Below are 11,502 nucleotides of genomic sequence, written 5' to 3' on the forward strand. Positions count from 1 at the left end.
TTACCTATTTCTGCAGCCAAGCGGTAATGTGGCCATTATTGTGTTCAAGTTTTGAAATTCCTGACAGAAGGGACTTGTTCGTCTTGTCGATTGCCATCATTAAAAAAGCTTCCATCACTATGTTTTCCTTTACCACTAGACGTGTCACTAAACATTCAAGAATGTAAAATCGACACCTCCAATTAACACTACGCCTATTTATTTTCTGTTATTTATGTACTGCCATATTTATAATAGTATAATAGTACGGTCTCCAAATTTCGTAAAAAAAAGAAAAAAAACAGGATTGGAAAAAAAAACTAATTTGATGAAAAAAAAGAAAATAAAAACAAAACTGGTCGAAAAATTAAGATGGCGTAATGTTCATTGGATATATCGAAATATAAAACCTACATAGATACCAGTGACGAGGCTTGAAAATTGTTGTTAGCCGGAGTAAAACAACAAACATCTACCTTAAGAAAAAATGGCGCCTTGGCGACACTTACATACTGCTAACACTAAGTACTAGTACACTTCATTTCACTGGTTAACTTCTTGTACATTTAAAACTTAGCACAAAATGTAGTATTTGATAATACATGAAAAATTTAAGGCAAGCCGATGAAAATCGAGTTACATAGACGCCTCGCCACTGATAGATACATCTCTAGAATGACGTGTTTGTTGTGACGACGGTACGACACGGGCGTGGGCGGGGTGACGGTAAACGAAGAGGAGGTGTCCACAGTTATTTCGATCGCGTTGTTTCGCTTTAGATTGATTCTACATAACTAGAAAGTAAAACTATTGGAAAAAAGTTATTTTCTGGTTCTTATTATATAAATCACATTTGTTTGAGCTTAATATTATAAGAATACTGATTATTGTTTCTGTTCAAGTTCTTGTTCTGGACAATGTATCGCATCTTTAGAATGAAAGTGACTTAATAAAAAAAATAAAGAGTCTATACCGTAAAATGTCTTCAAAAATCATTGTTAATAAGTTTGTTAGTCTAAACCTGATCCATTAAAGTTGGAATGTCACAGACTTGGGTCTCTTTTATGTGTTCGAAATTCCACTCCCGCATCGGTATGAAAACGCCATATTTCGTGTTGAATCAACACCATTGGCGAGAGAGCCAATCTGTGACGATTAAGTAGTTTTCTTTCCGAAAATCATCATTACATTTTCACAAACGCGACTTACTTTATAACTAAGAGGCTTAACCTCTCCGTGGCCGAACGGTTACCATGCTGGACTGCCACGCTAGAGATTTGTACGGATTCTCTCGAGAGTTTGGGTGTAATTTGTGATTGTCTATGTCTGTGCCCGTGGATCCCGCGATACAGGGTTTCCCTACTGCGGAGCTGAGTGTATGCGTTAAAAAAAAACCTTGATAAAGTCTTATCTTGCTTAGCTTGGTGAAAATGAAATATATAGTCAAAAATAACAACAAAAAAGTTCTGTAAAAATTGACCTCATAGAGATTAGTCATTGTTAATTGTATTTAGTAGCAGTAGAGCTCGTCGTGAAAGAATTCGTCCAGGGTAGTACTCTGTGTTCCGGTTTTGAAGAGTAAGGGTAGCACCCTTAAAATAGCAATTTAAGATCTGAGTGGCACATTGCAATTGTTATGGACAGGCGTGTAGCTTTCCATCAGGCGTCGTCACTTGACATTATATATAAAAAAAATACATTGTTAAATATCAAAATAATCAGAAATAAGGCATGAGGTTATAAATGTCGAATATTTCATAATTATTTTCCAGGACTAACAATTCCATTTTTAGTACTTCAAGAGTAATAAATATAATGTGAAAATGTTACAACTTTAAATCTTATTTTGCTCTCTTTGATTTTGTGTTGGGTCACTTTCATTCTAAAGGTACATTATATTTAGGTTAATATTGCATAAACTTACCTTTATATTATTTGATCATTAAGATAAAAATTACGACTAAAATACAGTGGCAGATACTTATTGTATAATAAGGGGCAATGCTGTTGTTCACATAAATACATTTCTATTTCATTAGAACCTACAACAATATTAACTGCGCTAAAAATATTACTTAATAATTAATCGCTCATAACAATGGTCGTTACTCTTAAAATAATCTTTATTTTTTTATTGTCACACACATAACTATTGTCACTATTCTTTTCAGTTGTATGTTTGTATGAGAAAGAGCAACTCCTAGAGTGTCTTGCTCATTCTTCTCTAGGGAAACCGCCTTAGGAATGAGCAGTAGAGTTTAATTAATGTAACGGTTTCAGATGTAACATAGATTCATAGGTAAGCATCTATGAAATAAAGATTATTTCTCTTTGAAAAATCATGAATTTTCGTATTCATTAAGTTCACAGATAATTGATGAACTAACTGCAGAAACGTGCTGTTATTTGTAATTAACAATCAGGGCCCCAGAGTGTCTTTGAGAGATAAGTTTAAGGAAATTAACATTTTTACACTAGCATCACAGTGCATTTATGAAAATGTAATTTATGTCAATAGGAATAGTAATTTCTTTAGGAAAAATAGTGACAGACATGACAAAATGAATGCGAGGAATAAAAATAAACTGGCTGTTCTTGATAGTCGTCTTAACAAAGTCACAAATTCATGTAAGGGGCAAACAAACAAAAGCTTTATACTAAAGGTTATAACACAACTTCTGCGTACTTGGATGACAAAAATCCGTGGCAGTGACCCGTTTAGCTAATGGAGGTAGTCTCGATCTCTGATATTGGAAAACAAGGAAAAAATGTATTGCTAATGTTGAATGAGTTGATGCTAATGATTACAAACGTTATTTACAAAGAGCAACCCCTAGAGATTCTTGCTCATTCTTCTCAGGGGAATCTGCCTTACGAATGAGCGGTAGAGTTTAACCATTGTGACGATTTCAAGTGTAATAATGCTTACCTATGAAATAAAGATTATTTTGATTTTTGATATGGAATTCTACTTTCTTTTTACGTGCTTGCACTATCTAACAGAAATACAATATACAATAATACCTCTTTAGTTAATATAGTGATCATAACGCAAATACCCAAATATTAACTAGTACACCTAGTTACAGTAACTGACAAAGAAAGCGTACATAATAAGTGAATCAATAAGGACCTTATTATAAGTAATAGAGTATGAAAATATTAGTAATAAAATAACAAGAAAGTAGAATGTTAAACAAAAACGCGGATAAATATAACAACAGGTAATAGCAACATATTGTAAGAAGAATCATAACACTTAAACATTTAGATGATAGATAAAGTTAAAAATGTGCACAACGAGATAGGAAACTAGGTTAGTTTTCTCCATCGAGCATATAATCAGAAATAAATACGAAATAAGGGCCATCTATCCCTTGCAACTCATCAGGTAAATGGGTCTCATATCACTTTTAAATATCAACTCTCGTTTGCGCTGAAATCACAAATTAGAAAACTGAAAAAGTACAGCGTTAACAAATGACCTGTGTGTACGACTCCGTATATTCCAAAAATATTCTGTATTTATTGTAATAAAGATAATATCTCTAACAATGGGGGCTGTTCCGTTCAGTGGTGTGGGAAACAGCAAAACATCTAATTACGAAACAAACTGAATCACATTTCATCAGTAATTAAATATTAAATATGTAATTTTCGTCGATTATAGCAAAGCTCAAGTTAAACTGGTCAATTTGAAGTGAAATAATTGACGACACCTGAATGTTTCGAATTCGGGCTGAATTATCGGAGCGCAGTTGTCACAGTAATGGTTTGGCAGAATAGTTTTCAAACAAATTAAATGACATTTCGTATCTCTTTCTGGTTATATACGCGATGGTTTTCTCTAATAAGTAGTATCCTACAACTTTCATTAGCCCATTAACGAATTGTATAAAAATTTGGGCTTTCTTATTGGCTATTCTTATTATACAACACTATCACGTAATTTTCTTTCGATATAGTCTTCCATTATAATATTTCATCTGAACTCTTCTTTATCACTAATGGCTTCAAACGACTTCTCAGTTTCACTAACCTCTTACTTACTTTTCCTGTTGAAGTTGGGTTCCGCAAATCAGGCATAGATTTACTTTCATGTACAGGAAGATGTTCTAGTGATTTGTTCACAGTACCATAATACCTTGGCATACTGAAGTCTTCCTTGTGCATCATTGCTGATTGCTGCTGCTTTATCGCTTGAAGACTTGTTTCACCTTTATACTCAGGTACCGGTGGAACTTCAGCAAAGAACCTTGGTAGGTTATTACTCTTTATTATTGGAGTATCCGGTAGACTACTGAGTCTTAGTTCGTCAGATCCTGGTAGTATACCAACCATAGATTTGCTCTTATTTAACGGAGGCTTCTCAGGAACTAAATGTTCAGGGATATTTAAGAACGATGCGCTTCTTTGTGGCACTCTTGCCAATAACTTATTAATTTTATCTGGATCGACATTCTTTAGGCTGTCTACTTTATTCAACGTTGGCTTAATTAATTTACTTCCACTGTCAGCATTTTCTAACGTCCTAGCGCTGTTGCTTCTAGGTAAATCCCTTTGTCTAAGAATTCCCTTAACGTTATCTCCTCTTGGCAATGACAAAGTTGAAGGAACAGCTAAATTCGATACAGGATCATATTTATAAATAGGATTTTGTGTTGTAATCTTTGTTTCGTCTTTGATTGTGATAGTACTTGGTTTTATGACATCCTGTTTCTTAAGAGAAACATTCATAACTAGACCTTCTTCTGCATCTTGACTCTTAAGGCTTTCTTGTTCTTCGTCTATTTTAAATATTTCGTGGGCTAATATTTCATCTTTGAACATAATTTCAAAATCAGTTACAGGGGAATTGACTTCATCTTCGAAGTACACTTTGGTTCGATTTGGTTTGTCTATGTAGTCAGGTTCTGATTTGGTTTCTATTTCGTCAAGAGAATTTGTACTGTTAGCTTTAAGTTCGTGCTCTTCTCTAAATATGAGTGATTTAGAGAAGACCTGTAAATGATACAAATTAATAATTAATCCCCAGAAACAAAACTTGCACTTTGAAAAAAAAAATAACAAGGAAATGGAATGGGAATGAGACGTGGAACCAAAATGGAAATGATCGATTTAAGTCATATATTCTGTCTGTACTCAATTACAAATAACAAACGATAATATTTTAATTTATTTAGTCATTTAATGTGTTATTTTGTATTCATGAAAATATATTAGTCAGTTCAATTCAAATGTTACTTTGTTTAAGAAACTATGGTATTGTCCTTTGAAAGGATATTAGATTATTATGTATCAAAGGTCAGGGAACGGAGACAGACAGGTATCACAAACCAGACAAATAAACCAACTTACCTCGTACAACTTGTCAGCATGCAAAGGTAATTCATTTATCTCTCTTCCAGGGACATCTCTTGGCGGCAAGTGGTTATTATTAATGGGCTGCTGGGTAACAACGCTGTTCAGGCTAGCTCCCATGTTCGTGTATCCATTTGTGTAGATTGTATCCTCTTCTAACCTGAGAATTAGAAAAATTAAATAATTAATAAAGACAGCATGATTCTCTGGCTCATAATTATCCACAACTCGTTATGCAGATGTAGGAGAGTTTTGGTCCCGATCATCGAGTATATAACCAGAAATAGAGACGAAATGTCATTTAATTTGTTTGAAAACTATTCTGCCATATCATTACTGTGACAACGGCGCTCCGATTGGCCAGCCCGAGTTCGAAACAATTGACGGGTGTCGTCAACTGTTTCACTTCAAATCGACCAGATAACTTGAGCTTTACTATGATGGACGATAATTGCAAAATTACATATTTAATATTTAATTACCGATGAAATGTGATTCCGTTTGGTTTGTAATTAGATGTTTTGCTGTTTTTCCCACACCACCGAATAGAACAGCACGGTATTGTTAGAGATATTATCTTTATTACAATAAATACAGAATGTTGTTTTGGAATATACGGTGACGTACACACAGGTCAGTAGTTGGCCTGTCTATATTTCAGTGCAAACGGGAGTTGATATTTATAAGAGCTGTATCGCTAATGTGTTACCAGGAATATATGGCATTTATTTCGTCTCTATTTCTGGTTATATACTCGATGGTCCCGATTTACCCAAGATTCGCATGACTGTAGATTTCTTCCCTAAACGCTATTAATTGGGTCTATACAAAGCGAGATCAAATAAGTTAATACATAATACATATATTTCACATATAAGTGTTAGTCTATTTCAATTTATTACACTATAAATACAATTTTAACAAGTCTATACAAGATTAACATTGTCGAATTATAATAATTAAATAGCTTAATAATATAAATCTTGCGCAGTAATTCCTTTAATTTTAAGTTTAATTGGTTATCGTTTATGGAAATACATTTTTAATTTTAAAGGCATTCAAAGGGACATATGGTAGTGGGGTTGGATTACCTAATTAAATTACGCAAGTAACATTGTAATAAGTAGGACCTGAAGATTTTAAACGCTCTATGAAGATATGTATTTTTAAGTCAATAGCATGTTGGGCTTTAAAACACTTTGCACACTTTAAAACACATAGGCTATAATATTATATAGGTGTGAAAGGGTTGTAACCCTAACTAACCGTGCACATGTTCACGGCAATGAAACGGGAAACTTCCGGTCCACAAAATTTATTAATGAAGTAAAGTTTAAAGAAAGGGCTGTAACAATAAAAAGGTAAATGTAAAAACACAGGTACAACAGTATAAAACACTCCCTACACCCCTAAATGGGCCGAGAAACAGTGAATTACAGAAATAGATACATGAAGGGTGTAGACTTATAAATTATTATACATGATTAGCTTATTAACAGCTCTGACTGTTGTGGCGGACGAGCTGGGAGTGACCGTGGTACGAAAACAAAATGAGAGAGTGAAGGAAGATGGAACAATTCAAATTTAAAATTTAAATACAAGTAAAATAAAAAAAATGATACGATACAAGAGGAGAGAGGCGATACAAAGAGATGAGATGAAGTTGTAAGGAGGTCACACCGTCACAGGTGTACATGCTTTATTGTCAACCTCATCGTCACTTTTTATCAAGTGAGATGGAGGTCAAATGCGTATTTATATTATCCATAAAGACTGAACTACCCTGAATTGCTGTTTCCCATATTGAACAATAGAAAGAACCAGTGCAGGGGACTTAAGATTTTGTGTCTGACGGCTGTCAACGAATTAGGAAACTAGTTCCAAATGACGGGACGAATAAGTCGTGCGCCTGGTGGTAAGCGACACACCATAGCAGTTGCAGTGTGACTCAGAACTTTAAATCGTAAAGATCTGAGGCGCACTGCCAATGCGCCCGTCACGCTGAGACATAAGTTGATATGTGCCTGTAATTTCACCAGCACCCTTATCGAATGCGCGGAGAAGATCATAATATAATGAATTACATGATTCAGTTTGACCGGCAAGATCATTTTCTCGACAGTACTTCCGTGGAAGAATTCTCTCACAACCAGCTCTACTGCTGTTAACTTGTCTTTAAATACGTATATAATTCTACAATTGACTTGAAGTTTGACTAAATATGATGAATATCATCATACTGTCGGAAAGTACTCTTACATAACGGCAGTAAATAAAAAAAAGAATAGAAGATATCGAGTTCTTAGGTTTTCGCGATTGTTACACATAGGAAATGAAACTATTTTTCCGGATTTAAATCGCGCATATTTGTTTTTTGAAACAAACCGACGTTTCGGGCCCTTTGCAGGTCCCATGGTCACGATTGACTGAGGTGGTACAGTCTTCAACCAGTTATGTCTAATATTAATGCAAACCACCCTATTTTTTCGCTATAGTTGCAATAGTTATAAATTAATTACCTTATTTTTAATTTTACAAAGATTTTACAAAGAATTTTAATTATACGCGATTTAAATCCGAAAAAATAGTTTAATTTCCTAAGAATAGAAGAATTAAAAGTAAGAAATTACGCTGAGATTATTGGCAATTTTTCCCTTTGAGTTGGTTAATCTGATTCATTGACGGAAATATCTGCCAACTTGACATAACTAGATTGATAACCATTACTACAAGTACATTTATTGTTTACGAAATATATAATCTTGGCAGTGACCTTCAACGTTTTGAGATCATCTTGCAATAGATAAACGAACAATATCATTTGTAATCGTTCACGCCAACGCCACTGCAAGATTTTCTTATGTTTACGTCACGTATTGAGAATTGAAAATTCTCGCTCCGTAAATTCGTAAATAAATTTAAATTATCTGAGTTGTGTGCCGATAGAGTCAATAACAGGATTTTATACGTTTGATATTCTGCTAAAAGTTAAGAGGGAGAATGCCAAAAAAGTTTTGACGTTGGCTCCGCCCAAATTATATGCCTGAAGTTCGCGTGACATGCGACAGGAAATGTTGAATTTTGCGCATTAACAGCACCAAATTCGTTTTAGCGGAATAACCATTGACTTACAATTATATGTAAGTCAATGGGAATAACTCTAAAACTAAAGGGATTAAAAAAAATCCGTAGCGACAGTTGTCGATCATGCATAAATATAATTAATTATCTAATTTTTGTCCTAATAACCAGTATAACCAGTATAAATCGGCAAAATCGAAAAAATGTGAAAATTAGAGATCCTTTCGTGATTTTATCTATCGAGGAAACTTTATTGTTTTATGTTTCTGATTAATGTCTATGCTTGAATATATCGTGTAGTTACTCATACAATATTTTATTTTTAACTTTACCCCTACCCCTCTAAAATCAAATCGAAGATAAGGAATTTTTCCTCTGCTCCCTCTTAAGAGTGCTTGTCAGTGACTAGCCATGGAGCTACTAATCGACAACCATTGAATTTTTTTTGTATTCTGCTCTGCAATGGCGAGTCGTCGGCACGTTCGATGGTCTAGTCTATAAAAATACGTTTAATTTGAAGATTAAATTACTCATTAAACGAGATAAGATTTAAGATACGCATTTTTTTATTTATAATATCAAGTGACCGGACGAACAAGTCCTGCGCCTGATGGTAAGCTTCACGCGTGTCCATAACAGTGGCTCTCAGACCTTTAAATCGCAAAGATCTGAGGGAAATCGCCACTGCGCCCGTCACAACCGGAACACAGTACCTAATGCTGACATTATTGCCTGGCGGCAGAAATAAATAAGGTGGCAGAACTTCCCTAGACGAACTCTTACACAAGGGGCTCTACTGTTTTTAAAATTTCCGTGGTCGAGAGTCTTGCACATCGGTTTTCATGGTGTCGCCATCTATGACTTTCTTGATTCGATCTCCGGCTGGGTCAATATAGAAAAACTAACTTTTCTACATTGTTTCTCAGGATCTCAATTCTGCTAATTTTTTTGAAACCATTGGTCATTGTAATTCCATAGAAACTCCACTAACAATATGCTCAGGACTCATTGAAAACCAGCGTCACATTGTGGCTGTGGCTCATACTGAATGTATTTTGCGTACGCCACAACAAATGACAGTACAAAATTTGTAGTCGTTATAATTTGTTTTTTGCTTTTTGTCAGATTTGTCTTATTTAATGTTATTTTTTTATTGTATTTTTATTTTGTTTATTAATTTTGTAATTTTTTTTTTTTTTTGTTTTCCTTGTTAGTGTTATCATTTTTTTTGTATCTATGTGTTGTGGCGTTGCAATGAATGTCTATTCTGTTCAATTCTATTCTGTTATATTCTACATATTTTATATTGCAATTAATAAATATTACACAACATCACATTCGTTGCCCTGATCCCCAAGGAAGTATTAAGAGATTTCTATATCATAATCTAGCTTTGTAAACAATAGGACGTTTGGTAACTTTCATTCTGCCGCCGAGCAGTAATGTTAGCATTACTGTGTTCCGGTTTTGAAGGGTAAGGGTGCTGGTGAAATTACAGGCACATGGGACTTGTCTACTTACGTCTCAGAGTGACGGGCGCAGTGGCAGTGCCCCTCAGATCTTTGCGATTTGAAGCTCTGAGTGGCACTGCAACTGTTATGGACAGGCGTGTAGCTTACCATCAGGCGCACGACTTGTTCGTCCCGTCACTTGATATTATAAAAAATAAGAAAAAGTACTTGTCTTATGAAAACCGGAAACAACGACGGTAACACAAACACCCAGACCAGTATAGAAAAATAAGTTTCTAAATTGACCCAGCCGGGTATCGAACACGGTCCCTCGGAGATGGCGGCATCATGAAAACTGGTATGCAAGCCACTCGAACGCGGTGGTCGTCAACACGGAAGGCAACATTGGAGAAGACAGCTACGAAGAAACTGTTCAGATCAAATCGAGAACGTTTTTTAAAAGGTTGAAGTGCATAGTGAGAAGAATAAAAGGGCTTGTATGTATACATTGAAGAATGTATATTATGATGCATTGATATTGGTGAAATTACTTGGTTCTTGTCAATTTACGTGGGTGACAGGCGCAGTGACAGTTTCCTCAGAGCTTTGCGATTTAAAACTCTGAGTGGTACTGCAACTGTTAGACATGTCACTTACCATCCGTGAGTTTTACATTTAAGAATCGATACAACCTCAAATGGCTTTGGTTGATTCTGCATAACAGTGGAAATACTTTGAAAAAAAAGTATGATAAAAGTGAGGATATGCACTGATTAAGTCCTTAAGGTATATATTATATCAGGTCATGTGGCCTTAAATAAATAAAAACAAATAAAAAAAATAATATACGGCGCGAAAACACGATTCCTAAAATTTTTCACGATAGAAAAAACGCAAACTTACCACGAAATTTTACAAGAAAATCGCTGTACTCAATAATTACTTTACATATACCCATTGACTTACAATTATATGAACGTCGGGTCCGCGCTAAAAAGTGTTCGAACTTATAGGGCGTTAAAATCGTATACAGAGCGTCTTTCACGCATTAGTCTTCGTTTGTTCGACTGACAGCGAAGCAAGCAAAATTAGACAGTACTGCGATGACATTACAATTTAAATTCAACGTTTTAGCTTTTTCATATTCCTTTACATGTCACTACGTTTAAATAGGTTGACTTGGGACATTTTTTTCGTGGTTTTTGTATTAGACCCGTCGTCCATTTATTTGTAAGTCAATGCATACCAATGATTTTTTTTATATCAACTGCACTAATACGTATAGTATACGGTATACATTTTTGAAATGGGTTTTTTTTTCGTTTGTAAAAAAAAAATCTGAAATAAAGCCTAAATAAAATGAACCGTATTTGTACGGGAAAAAAAATAACTTGAGCTGAGGTAGGTAATACCTTAAAAGTAACCTTAAGAGGTTATTTACTTCTCACCTACAGATATAATTATGTATGTATACTTACTTATAGGTAGCTATCTTCTTGTCGAAGCAAAATCTTTCTTCGCAGCATTTCCAGTACATACTTTCCAGACAGCTGGAAAATAAATAAACACTATTATTTTAAAGACAATAACGAAAATAATTGCTAATATTAATAAGTTTTTTCATAAAAAA

General features: G+C 34.5%; 1 protein-coding gene across 1 annotated transcript; it reads right to left on the reverse strand.

The window, feature by feature from the left end:
- Positions 1–3,697: 3,697 nt before the first annotated feature.
- On the reverse strand, positions 3,698–11,420 carry LOC113227482. Its single transcript, XM_026460419.1, has 3 exons — positions 11,351–11,420; positions 5,338–5,500; positions 3,698–4,980 (listed from the first exon to the last, which is right to left on the reverse strand). Exons 1-3 carry the CDS (start codon positions 11,407–11,409, stop codon positions 3,952–3,954), a joined length of 1,251 nt encoding a protein of 416 aa, XP_026316204.1. The 5' UTR covers positions 11,410–11,420; the 3' UTR covers positions 3,698–3,951.
- Between the last annotated feature and the right edge of the window lie 82 nt (positions 11,421–11,502).

This window comes from Hyposmocoma kahamanoa, unplaced genomic scaffold, assembly GCF_003589595.1.
Source record: "Hyposmocoma kahamanoa isolate Upper Pololo Valley unplaced genomic scaffold, ASM358959v1 210, whole genome shotgun sequence".
Lineage (NCBI taxonomy): Eukaryota > Metazoa > Arthropoda > Insecta > Lepidoptera > Cosmopterigidae > Hyposmocoma > Hyposmocoma kahamanoa.

Coding starts and splice junctions, on each gene's coding strand:
- LOC113227482 (XM_026460419.1), bottom strand. CDS start 11,409: ATGTACTGGAAATGCTGCGAAGAAAGATTTTGCTTCGACAAGAAGATA. Junction 5,501..11,350: donor AAGAAGATAGCTACCTATAA/GTAAGTATACAT, acceptor TCTAATTCTCAG/GTTAGAAGAGGATACAATCT. Junction 4,981..5,337: donor ATGCTGACAAGTTGTACGAG/GTAAGTTGGTTT, acceptor TATCATTTACAG/GTCTTCTCTAAATCACTCAT.